The 13,236-nt window shown below is 42.2% G+C and overlaps 1 protein-coding gene across 1 annotated transcript; it reads right to left on the reverse strand.

Annotated features, from left to right (window-relative positions):
- Positions 1-539: 539 nt before the first annotated feature.
- Positions 540-12,735, reverse strand: krit1 (KRIT1 ankyrin repeat containing). The gene is made up of 17 exons (XM_017455135.3): positions 12,579-12,735; positions 8,986-9,147; positions 7,855-8,011; positions 7,440-7,532; positions 6,680-6,809; positions 5,634-5,874; positions 5,336-5,451; positions 5,019-5,162; positions 4,702-4,858; positions 4,364-4,471; positions 3,747-3,903; positions 3,378-3,529; positions 3,070-3,236; positions 2,891-2,978; positions 2,574-2,780; positions 1,726-1,842; positions 540-934 (listed from the first exon to the last, which is right to left on the reverse strand). The coding sequence occupies exons 2-17, from the start codon at positions 9,082-9,084 to the stop codon at positions 845-847; spliced, it is 2,223 nt and encodes a 740-aa protein (XP_017310624.1). The 5' UTR covers positions 9,085-9,147; positions 12,579-12,735; the 3' UTR covers positions 540-844.
- Positions 12,736-13,236: the final 501 nt, after the last annotated feature.

Consider the following 13,236-nt stretch of genomic DNA (forward strand, 5'->3'; position numbering starts at 1 on the left):
TTTTTTAAAGTGAAACGGTAAGATAATCTCCTTAACAGGCAGTGACATTATAAATTAATTTAGATTTGCACACTTAAGCTTTAACATTTTCTTTCAGTCTTCCCAGGACAAATCCTGGAAATTTCCCGAAAGTCTAATAATAACCGTCACCAGTGATTAGTAATTCTAGATCTTTCTATTCTGTCTTTCGATTCTGCCCAGTTTCTCAAAAACATCGCAGCATCATCGTTCAATATTAAAGTGAGCATCACACACAACACTCTCTCTCCCACTTAAGCTGATCTTAACTTTACAAACATTTTGGCAGATCGGATCCTGTAGGCATGATTGTGCTGCCACCTACTGGTATCTGGTGGTAAAAACAAGTGGTTAACACCAGCAAAGCCACAGGCGAGATCATTTTGTAATGGTCTTTCGGATATTACCGTAAAAGATTTTCTGGAGTGAGTGATTAATAAATAAATGTGTTTCAACACTGACAGAATACTTTCTTCTTGTTATGAGCTGTTTTATAAAAAACCAATTATATCACCCTGTAATATATTATGAATATTTTATTAAAATGCAATCGTTACATATAAATACTTATACTTTTACAGCAATGAAGAAAAAAGTTACAAAATTAAAAACTGTATTCCAAACAGAAGCACATGCATGGTTTAGACGGTGCTACCTGGAACAAAATCCTACAGACTTACAGTAAAAAAAAAAAAAAAAAAAAAAAAAAAAACAACAAAAAAAACCCACTTATTCGACAGTAAAAGTAATACAAATACAAATGCAAACTCTAAAAGTCAAGGCAATCTCATGGCATGAGTTCTGAATCTGCAATGCATGATGGGAGTTAGCCGTATGCATATTTGTCTGATGCTGCTCTGTCATTATGAGTTATCTGTCCACTCAGCTTCATCAGCAGCTTCACAATCAGGCCTGCCTGTAGAGGAAACATGGGTACTCATTGTCAAACACAGACTGACATAACTGACAACAGTATCTATACATACTGGCTACCCTAACCCACACAATGGTGTACACCACGAAACAACACATTAAACACATTCCAACCCCTGGACTTTTGGCTCGACTCCATCAGGCTCCACCCAGGTAGGAGGCGATGGATCAGGTCTGACTCCACCCAGTGGACTTTTTGTTCTGTGCTTGGAAATCTTTTATTAAAATGTATTGTTTCCTCGACTACCAAAGATGTACGAATCCATCCTCTTCAACATACACTGTGATGTAATGCCTATAAACTACTTATACACAATGTTTGTTTACTTAAAAACGTGAAAATAACGTATGCTACGAATAAAAGGTATTTATTTAGACCAATTTTCCAATGTTACGCTACAAGAGAGTTGGGGCGGCTGTGGATCAGGTGGTAGAGCGGGTTGTCGGTTCGATTCCCGGTCCGAAGTGTCCTTGGGCAAGACACTGAACCCCAAGTTGCTCCCGATGGTAAGTTAGCACCTTGCATGGCTACCATTGGTGTGTGAGTGTGTGTGTGTGAATGGGTGAATGAGAACCAGTGTAAAGCGCTTTGGAACTGCTAAGGTTTAAAAGAAATTAATTAATTAATTAATTCATTTTTTAAAAAAAGCGCTATATAAGTACAGACCATTTACCATACACCATGTCAGCCAAATAAAGGTAGAACATCTGGAATATTTTCGGGCTTCTTTCTAATGTGTACTAACATAAAAGCCATTTATGTGTCTAGCATACCTGTTTAGTGTGCACTATGAAGTTCTTCTTGTTCTCAAGACTGTGGATTTGGACGTACTGGTCAGCCTGCCCGAGTTGCCACATGAAGTGGCCATACTCCATGCTGAGGTGGAGCACCTGGAGCAAACAGAGCAAAGTTACTACAGCTCATACAGAGGAGAGATGCAGCATTAAGAGTCGTAGGGCCTCCAGGTTAGTGTGACTTTACAGAACATGCATGATGCAATACCAGAGCTGAGTTTTAACCATTTAAGCTAGACGAACTCAACCCACTGACATGTTTAAGTCAACGATTTGTTGATAATTATAGTTGTAAGTTCTCGGTCTTGTTTTAAGTCCACCTTTAAGGAAGTAGCTGGAATTCCAATGAACGGTTCGAAAACCAATTGCACAGAAAAATCACTTCTAAGTTAATATTCTAAAGAATATTTAAAAGGCTGATTTATTAAAATGACTCCGGAAACGAATAAAAATGTCAAATAACGAGGGTGAATTCAAGATGAAAAGAGAGAAATAATAACAATGGTGTGGTGTCATACAACAGAATGTTTACGGTTTAATAAGGGGTGTATTGATGCGTTTGGTTCAAAATTCAGAGAAACTCTGTCATACTTAACAAGTTAGTTAAGTGCATCATGGTAAAACAGTCTGCAGAAACAGATGGACATTAATCAAAAGGAACACTATTGCAATATGTACAAATTTGGGCATAATTTCATACTAGTGCTTGGGCCCCAAGAAATCGCTTCTTGTGGCAATATTTATTACTGTCTCCATTGCTATCTTTATCATTATCATTACTGATCTCTGCAGAAAGTCGTTACGATAACGACATGCTAATACCTCACCTTGGTTTCCATGTTCATGAGGTGCAGTCCTTTGGTGTTGACCCCCACGTAGACCCGGATGACCTTGTGGGTGCTGGAGCTGGCCTTGGTGTAGACCTGGCCGGTGAAAAACGCAGCACCGTAGGTGGGAATGTCCCAGCAGTTCTGCAGGAAGAGGCGCTGAAGGTGATGCATTTCTTTACTCACTCCTTCACTGGTGCTCACACTCTAATAAACCAATATACACAGTGGTTAGATTAGACACAGCATAATAAAATCAGATTTAAATTTTTATTTTTTTTTTTAAATCAATGATCTGATCTGAAACGTAACCCTGCCTTATACTCGTGAAGTATTCTGTTGGTCCAGTGATGTGCTTTACTTTTCACTTTGGAGATCGGAACGATGGATTTCAGGTTTTCCTCACTGTTGAAAACAGACAGAGTGAGAACAAGGTGCATCATGGGAGGCATTGTATATAGGAAAAGCGTCAATTTAATGTGAAGCTGGTGCTTACTTCAGAAAGCCTTGTTTGTGTTTTTTGCTGTCATAGTTGCCGTAAATGATCTGCAGAAGGAGGCTGGCTAGAGTTATGAGCTTGCTATCTGATGATGAGAAGAAACCTTTGAGGAGGAAGTAGCGAGCTTCATCAAACAGGATGAGGATGGAGAGCGGATCTTCAACCTAGAGGAAATGTCCAACGAAACGCTTACAGGGTTAACGGTCTTTTCATCCATCTATCTTGTATTCTGTCAAGTGTTGCCCTTGTTTAAACTTGGTACAACTGGAAAAGCGGTCTGCGGGCATGGTAAAATTGTACGACACCTTCTTTTCAACATCCAGAGGCAGACGGACATCTCTGCGTAGGAAGAGTTGGGGGCTTTCCCTCTGTGGGTCCAGCGCAGTCAGGTCTGTGACGATCTCGGGCCAGATACGCAAATGCTGTAAGGGCTTGTGATAGGGCTTCAGCTGCAGACCTTAAAAAACGACGACAACTGTTTGGTTACAAATCCCAGTCATTCTGTTCAACCTGTTAAAAACAAACGCTGCTTGTGTGTGGCTCGGTGTAAGAAACTGCCATAAATTCCGGCTTAAACAGCAACGCGATCGTTTTCCAGGGATGGAGAGAGTTTTGAAAAAGAGCTAAGTTTTATTGTTCTTTTTAGGACTGTACAATGTTGCGGTGGGACTCACTGAGGTTCTCGGAGCAGATCCAGATGGTGAAGTACTGCTGTGTTTCCTGCGAGAGCCTCATACCCTCCATGATCTGCTGCACCGTAGTGTTGTTGCCGTGCTTCAACTCCACTGAGCGGTACGAACCATCCATGCGATAAATCCGCACCTTTTCATACTGACACAGTTTTCATGCAGGTGCTCGTTAAAAACTTAGAGGAACAGTGACGCTGAAGGACTTTTGTGTACTCTCCAGCTTATATTCTCACGGGTGTGTGCATTTGTATGCTGAGTAAAGCCAGGCAATACAGTAAAGTCTAAATATCCATATATACACAATACTGTGCAAAAGTTTTAGGCACCCTATTTTTTTTTTATTTTTATATTGACGCTTTCATTTAATACTGTGTACTGCTCTTTACGGTGTATTTTTTTAAACGTCGAAACATTTACTCTCATTATTTTGAAGGCATCTTTGCTCTACGGCATTTCTTTGCATGCGCCTAAAACTTCTGTGCCGTACCGTACATGTCGCCAAGCCTAAACCCAAGCGTTTAACAACTATTAACGTTCGTTTACACAACTCAAGTTTTTCTTGAAGTATATAAGTATTGTATATACAGGCCGATCATACGTACTGGCTGGTTATTGGCTTGTTTAAGGAGTTTTACAGTCTCCTCCCAGTTGTTCTGTTTATTCTCCTCACAGACTTGAAGGGGGGAACGTTTCTGTTGGTCTTCAATGTGCTTTAAAAAAAAAAGAAGAAAAAAAAAAAAGAATAACAAAACAGATGGGAATTGCGAAAGAAAAGAAAAGAAAGCCTTATAAGAGACGTGCTTAACATGAACATAAGGTGTGGCTTCATCTATAAGACTCTGTTAGCATTTAGAAACACATAGATGCTAACTCACTGGTCAGTGCAGTAGCAGAAAAAAACAAAAAAACAAACAAAGCTATTTTAGGCAGCTTGACTCACCCTGTCTATATCAGGGTGCTGAAGCAGGAGCTCCACAATCTCTGAGTGGCCTCCTCCAGCTGCAAAGTGCAAGGGGGAGCTAAGCTGTCCATTCAGCAGGTTGGGGTTGCAATTTCCTTTCTCCAACAAAAGTTTGGTGGCCTCCACCTTCCCATGCCTGCGAGATTAAAACAGCCACATCACAAATACCACCATTTTTCTTCTGCCTTCTATTGTGTGTTCATTTTTCTTAACAGTCTGAACAATTTAATTTCACACTACTGCCCTTGTGAGATTAAACAGAGAGCGGGCGAGACACAGGAGAAGACGGTACATACCAGCATGCATAATGGATGGGGGCCCAGTGATCACTGTCCAGCAGTTTGACAGAATAACCACTGTCCAGCAGTTTGGACAGAAGCTCTGTGTCTCCCTCGCAAGCGCTGCGATGCAGCGGGAAGTCATCTACCCACTGGCGATCTCTTTAAAACAAGGAGGTATTTAAAGAAGATTTGCAATGGATTCGAATTTGAAACAGTGATCTTAATTAAAAATTTCTCATTTCCTAGAGAACGAGCTGCAGTAGTACAGCGGTACCCTGAACTGTAATACGTGTAGTAACTGTGGAGCATTGCAGACTCCTTTATTCACTCACTTGTCCTCAGTCACACTGGTCATGCTACGCTGCCATTTCTCTCTCTTTGGAATCTGGATTTTGGAGTAGTCTGGAGCTCCCAAGCCAAAGTACGGATTAATGATGACCTTATCCACCTATACACACAAGACACAGACAAACAACTGCACTTTGAGTCATTACTCCTAATTAATACGCGGAGGATTCTTTTAAAAAGGTTTTCTGCTTTATTATCTTCTGATAGACTGCGCTGGTATTTCTGATTTTCCGAACACGCCGCTCCTTTTCTTATTTTAAAAGACGTTTACTGTTATCTCACTCTGTTGGTGTACTGCAGGTCTGAGCCGAAGAGCGGATTCTCGATACAGATGTCTGCCCTCTCCAGTGACATCATCTTGCTCTTGATCTCTAGCGCGGTGTAGCCCATGTGAAGCGTGTCGTTCTGCTTGCTTTCGGTAGAGTAGGCCGGATTGCTGACGTTGGTTTTGACCCTCTCTATAGGCGCGGGTCTGAAGAGTGCAGGGATAGCGTGCGGCACACTGTGCTGCTCCGCTAACCACCTGAGGGCAGCGACACAGACGGTTTTCAGTAATACAACATCTTTTATTACGCCCCGTCAGCATATACTGTGGTGTGCGACCAAATAAATATATCAGGCTATAACTTATGATCAGTGCAAGATTGTTAGTAGAACACTCCACACCTAAACATCGAAATAGTGCTTATAACCCAGATTAAAGTTGCAGTATGTAATGTTTGAGTGTTTTTAAGATTCGTCTATTTTCTGATTTAACGTTAATTTAAAAAAACAAAAAAACAGTGATTCTCAATGTAGTCGTGCAATGGGTCTTGCACGTTCTTTCCTTTCAGTCTTAGGTCTACATTTTTCCGGCCCAGAAATAGGCTCTGCTCTGTTCCTTCTTTAAACAGTTACCCACATTGGAGTGAAGTGAGGGGAAGGAGAGGGGTCACTGATTTTTTTTTATTTATTGCGGTTGTGATTTGCCTCAAATGCAACAAAGGGCTCTGACAATTACATATCGCCTATTTTTATTTATTTAAACTTTAAATGTATTCATTGAAATATGAGTTACAACATATATCATTTTAGCTCTGTTTCCACAGCTTTCCATAAAACTGCTCTCCATTCTAACTCTCATTCATTCTACAGACCAGATTTGGCAAACTTTCCCTATGGGATCATGTGGCGCTCGTGATTGGTAACTTGTAGGACCTCATGAGTTTGCTGTGATTCTTTGACTCCCAGAAAATAAGTAATCTGTACTTATACTCAATTCTACCACACAGAGGAGTTCACAGAGGAGATATAATACTGGCACGAGCACGGAAGCCGTCGAAGCCTACTTGTCAAGGCCGAGAAGCATCTTTGAGGTGATTGAGTTGAAGTGGGCGCTGGTTTCGCTGCACACACGCATGATGTCTTGAAGGCAGTAGAAGCTGGGACTCCCAGGGTGATACACAGCCTTACTATTGTCTGGAGAGGATTAAAGACCGCTGTATTAATTATGACCCAAGTATACACTACCAGTCAAAAGTTTAGACACACTCATTCTTTATTTTTATTTTTCCACATTTTATAATAACAATAAAGTAACACAAATGGAACTATGGGAACTATGTTGTGATAAAAAATACAAAACAAATCTAAATAATTGAGTATTTTAGCATCTTCAAAGTAGACACGCTTTTCGCCTAGAATTTCCAGAAATGTATTCTTGGCGTTTTCTCGAGCGATTTCTTGAGGAATTTCCCCGAGATGCTTTTTAAACAGTATTAAAGGAGTTCAAACCGACGCTGGACGCTTACCGCCTGCTTTTCCCGAATATTTCGCATATTCTTTTGTAAATAAAATGTCCGTTTTCTAATGAAAGAAACGAATACGTTGGCGCGATCATATTTTTGTCCACAACACCGATTTCAAACATTTCATCACACACCTTCAGGTCAAAATCCCACACCTTAAGATGGTGAGAAACATTTCAGTCCAGTGTCCACAAACTTTTGACCGGCATTGTATATTACTGACATGTTTTCAAAAAAAAAAAAAAAAAAAAAAAAACATCCAGACAGTTACACTGTCCTTGTAAACATCCCAGTATCTTACCTTTAACATTAATTGGCACGATAAATAGAGAGGCCTCTTTCCCTTCGTTCGCGCCATCTAGAGGGAACTTCCTCATGTGCACAACACGTTTCCCTGTGACGAGCACCACACACACAGTGTATTAACAATCCTTAATCAAGAACACCTGAAGACATAAAATAGTTGACTGATTCACTGTCTCTTCCATTCTGATCACTCTGCTTCTATGTAGCCAATAATTAATACCTATAACACGGTACTGTAGTCAGAAGTCTCGATTCTGCAGCACCGCACATGCACGTCTGATATTAATGCACTCTGCTAATACACACTATTCCATACAGTGATGTTATTTATGATAGCACGCTCACTCTCGTGTTCTTCTGCTTAACGATAAATACTACGCGTGTATGAAATGATAAGAGGATATGCCAACCTATTATGCCTTGGTTATTTGATATGGGCTTAGTCGCTTCGTCCACATATTCCAGGATTGACTTGATCTTGTCACTGCCTGCATGGATTTTGGTCCCCAGGAGAACCTTCTTCCTCTTCTTCTCTTTTCCCTCGAGTGGAACTTCAATCAGCAGAATCTACAGAAATGACCCAATATGTATATAAGTCGCATATGTGTTTACGCGAACCTTTATGCACAATATGTAAAGATGTCTATTACTCTATAAACAAAAAGAGAAGTATGAATACGTTCATTAGCCTTTTCATTACATTGATTTACATGTAAATGCTTGATTTAGATAAATCAGTCCAAACTATACACTCATGACTTATACACAGTGACCATTTTATTTGGAACACCTAGCTTATACACTATATGGACAGCTGGACCACCATATGTGGTTCTTCCTCAGACTGCTGCACAGGATGTCTTTGTACGCTGTAGCGTTACAATTTCCTTTCTCTGGAACTGTTCCAGCATGACGATGCTCCTGTGCACAGAGCGAGATCCATGAAGACATGGTCTGAGAAGGTTGGACTGGAAGAACTGGAGTGTCCTGCACAGATCCCTGACCTCAACCCCCACTGAACACCTTTCGATGAACTGGAACACCGACTGCAACCCAGACCTCCTCACCTCACATCACTAACGCTCTTGTAGATGAATGAACACAAAGCCTTCCCAGAAGAGTGGAGGTTATTATAATAGCAAAAAATGGGGACCAAATCCTGAATGATGTTCAACAAACATGGGTGTGATAGTCAGGTGTCCACAAACGTTTGGCCATATAGTATACCTAGAAATAGGTAAACCTACCGTATAGATGCACTGTAAATGTGTATAATTATCTGTTGCTATGGACAACGTGTCAGCCCCCTCCCTGTACGCCCTGTGTCACAGCTAAATGACAGTTGGTCCTATGGTGGTCCCTTTCCATTGAAACATGGAATAGAGGGATGCTGACAATTTGTTTATAGCAACAGATAGGCTACACGTCAGTTATAAATATATAATTACAAAATACATGCATAGGCAAGTATAAGTGCAAAAGACCAATGAGTGTAGATACAAGGTGAGTATAAACGTGTAAGTAAGTGTCACTGTTCTCACCTCATATGCTTTGGCGCGGTACTCCTTGGAGCTGAGGGTCACAGCACTCTTTGGCCGTATAACAGCTACAAACACATCTTCAAGCTCCTGATTACCCATCTTTTACACATCTCATACCCAATGTTTCACTTTCTGATAGCGGCAACTGTCTGAACACCATACCTGCAGTGGATGGATTAAAAGTAATAAGCAGGAGTGGACATCATCATCATCATTATTATTTTTATTATCATAATTTTATTGTGAACCCAACAAATAATGTCACACAATTTACATCCGCATCCTGGGTATACTTTTACAACACTGACTTACAGTACAGTACTCCTCAGAGTAAGTACAGTACTCACTTACAGTACAGTACTCCTCAGAGTAAGTACAGTACTCACTTACAGTACGGTGCTCCTCAGAGTAAGTACAGTACAAGAGCTTACAGTACGGTACTCCTCAGAGTAAGTACAGTACTCACTTACAGTACGGTGCTCCTCAGAGTAAGTACAGTACAAGAGCTTACAGTACGGTACTCCTCAGAGTAAGTACAGTACTCACTTACAGTACGGTACTCCTCAGAGTAAGTACAGTACGGTACCCCTCAGAGTAAGTACAGTACTCACTTACAGTACGGTACTCCTCAGAGTAAGTACAGTACGGTACCCCTCAGAGTAAGTACAGTACTCACAGTACGGTACCCCTCAGAGTAAGTACAGTACTCACTTACAGTACGGTGCTCCTCAGAGTAAGTACAGTACAAGAGCTTACAGTACGGTACTCCTCAGAGTAAGTACAGTACTCACTTACAGTACGGTACTCCTCAGAGTAAGTACAGTACGGTACCCCTCAGAGTAAGTACAGTACTCACTTACAGTACGGTACTCCTCAGAGTAAGTACAGTACGGTACCCCTCAGAGTAAGTACAGTACTCACAGTACGGTACCCCTCAGAGTAAGTACAGTACTCACTTACAGTACGGTACTCCTCAGAGTAAGTACAGTACTCACTTACAGTACGGTACTCCTCAGAGTAAGTACAGTACCCCTCAGAGTAAGTACAGTACTCACTTACAGTACAGTACTCCTCAGAGTACCCACGATGCCGTACTATACTTACTGACAGCTTACTATATTACCCACGATGCCGTACTGTACTTACTGACAGCTTGCTATATTACCCAAAATGCCGTACTATCCTTACTGACAGATTACTATATTACCCACGATGCCATACTGTACTTACTGACAGCTTACTATATTACCCACGATGCCATACTGTACTTACTGACAGCTTGCTATATTACCCACGATGCCGTACTATACTTACTGACAGCTTACTATATAACTCGAGTGTCCTGCACAGATCCCTGACCTCAACCCCAGTGAACACCTTTGGGATGAACTGGAACACAGACTGCACCTCAAACCTCTTCACCTGACATCACTAACGCTCTTGTAGGTGAATGATCACAAATCCCCACAGCCACGCTCTAAAATCCAGTGGAAAGCCTTCCCAGAAGACTGGAGATTATTATAACAGCAAAGGAGGAACTAAACTCTAGAGCCAGTGTCCACAAACTTTTGGCCCTATAAATGTATATAATGCTGTCCCTAGTAATCATTAATAACATTTACAGTATCGTCCACTGTTAAGTAGAGGACATAACACAAGGGTTAATGAACAGGTCATGTCGCCTTTAGGAAGATCAGGCACAATAACCAAGCTTGGAAACGTTATAACTTTTTATAGTCAGTTTGACCCCAACATTACGGGTCACGTGATTTCAGGTCATGTTGACCAGAACGTTACGGGTCATGGTGATTTCGGGTCAGTTTGACCCGAACGTTACGGGTCATGGAGATTTCTTGTCATGTTGACCAGAACATTACGGGTCATAGTGATTTCTGGGGCATGTTGACCAGTACGTTACGGGTCACAGTGATTTCGGGTAATGTTGACCAGAACGTTACGGGTCATGGAGATTTCTTGTCATGTTGACCAGAACCTTACAGGTCACGGTTATTTCGGGTCATGTTGACCAGAACGTTACGGGTCATGGTGATTTCGGGTCAGTTTGACCAGAACGTTACGGGTCACGGTGATTTCGGGTCATGTTCACCAGAACGTTATGGGTCACGGTGATTTCGGGTCATGTTCACCAGAACGTTACGGGTCACGGTGATTTCGGGTCATGTTGACCAGAACGTTACGGGTCACGGTGATTTCGGGTCATGTTGACCAGAACGTTACGGGTCACGGTGATTTCGGGTCATGTTGACCAGAACGTTACGGGTCATGGTGATTTCGGGTCAGTTTGACCCGAACGTTACGGGTCATGGAGATTTCTTGTCATGTTGACCAGAACCTTACGGGTCACGGTGATTTCAGGTCATGTTGACCAGAATGTTACGGGTCATGGTGATTTCGGGTCAGTTTGACCCGAACGTTACGGGTCATGGAGATTTCTTGTCATGTTGACCAGAACATTACGGGTCATAGTGATTTCTGGGGCATGTTGACCAGTACATTACGGGTCATGGTGATTTCAGGTCATGTTCACCAGAATGTTACAGGTCACGGTGATTTCGGGTAATGTTGACCAGAACGTTACGGGTCATGGAGATTTCTTGTCATGTTGACCAGAACCTTACAGGTCACGGTGATTTCAGGTCATGTTCACCAGAACGTTACGGGTCACGGTGATTTCGGGTCATGTTGACCAGAACGTTACGGGTCACGGTGATTTCGGGTCATGTTGACCAGAACGTAACGGGTCACGGTGATTTCGGGTCATGTTCACCAGAACGTTACGGGTCACGGTGATTTCGGGTCATGTTGACCAGAACGTTACGGGTCACGGTGATTTCGGGTCATGTTGACCAGAACGTAACGGGTCACGGTGATTTCGGGTCACGGTGATTTCGGGTCATGTTGACCAGAACGTTACGGGTCACGGTGATTTCGGGTCACAGTGATTTCGGGTCATGTTGACCAGAACGTGACGGGTCACAGTGATCTGGGGTCAGTTTGACCCAACATGTAAGGAGGGGTTCAACAAATGCACCAACCAGTAAATCTGCCCATGTTGAGTCAACACGAGCAAAACGTTAGTAGACTTCTACTTTAAGTAAACATTTATAACGCATCGTTTCGACCTGAACAGAGTTTTAAAGCAACCTGAACCCAGCAGTAAGATGATGTTGAACTGAATAATCCACACATCTCGAACATAAAGAAATAAACATGAAGCTGCTGAGTTCATGGAGCTTGTTTGGCACCTCAGAGACCACTATACACCCCCGGATACCAACTGACTAGCAAGCCAGCTTCCTACAGAAACTTCCACACCCCACCAAAAACAGTCCACTCAATTATCGTAGTAATTAAAAAAGACGAAGATATTTGCTTTAACTGGGAAGAGCGAACGTTTATCTCCGTGTAATTGCTGCGGAAACATGACGCGCACCTCGGCCACCACCTTGCTAACTAACGCTAGCCGTGTTAGCTTCTGGACTAACGGAACTAACAGCGACAGAGGGGGAACGCTACAACGCGTATTAACGTGGTATTAAGACCTTATTACACACAAGAGTCCTGAAGCTTACCTGAAAATCTCTACTTTCATAGTGATGTGTTTCCAGCCAAGTTATAGAAATTATTAAGTTTAGAAAAACCAAGTTGTGCTAACTTCCGGTCGCAGGAGATCAGCGTGAGGATGGAGTTACAGCGTCGCAGACACTGAACAGGAACCAAAACACACAGACGCGCGCGCGCGCGCGCGCACACACACACACACACACACACACACACACACACAGAGAGAGAGAGAGAGAGAGATACAGACACACACACACAGAGGGACAGACACAGAGAGAGAGAGACCCACACACAGAGACAAGACACACACAGAGAGAGAGAGAGAGACACACACACAGACAAGACACACACACACACAGAGACAAGACACAGAGAGAGAGAGACACACACACAGACTAATCAATGCTATACTTTTATGCTTAAACTGAACACCTTAACACTAACCTGAATAAACAAAAGGAAACTTTCTGAACCAAAAAAAATAGCTTTTTTGTTTGTGGGGACCAGCCAAATATCCCCACAAGGTCCAAACAGTCAGATATTACTGTTTGTGAGGAGTTTTGGTCTCAACCAAGATACAACACCCCCCACCCCCCACCCCCCCCCCCAATGACTGTATCATGACACATCATGGAGTTTGTGGACACCTAACTTCACACCCCAGAC

This window comes from Ictalurus punctatus, chromosome 24 (genome assembly GCF_001660625.3).
Source record: "Ictalurus punctatus breed USDA103 chromosome 24, Coco_2.0, whole genome shotgun sequence".
Classification (NCBI taxonomy): Eukaryota; Metazoa; Chordata; class Actinopteri; order Siluriformes; family Ictaluridae; genus Ictalurus; species Ictalurus punctatus.

Excerpts from the sequence above, each read along its gene's own strand:
- krit1 (XM_017455135.3), bottom strand. The coding sequence starts at position 9,084 with ATGGGTAATCAGGAGCTTGAAGATGTGTTTGTAGCTGTTATACGGCCA. Across the intron at positions 6,810-7,439 it reads CGTGCCAATTAATGTTAAAG|ACAATAGTAAGGCTGTGTAT; the intron begins GTAAGATACTGG and ends AATCCTCTCCAG. Across the intron at positions 2,979-3,069 it reads CACAAACAAGGCTTTCTGAA|TGAGGAAAACCTGAAATCCA; the intron begins GTAAGCACCAGC and ends TGTTTTCAACAG.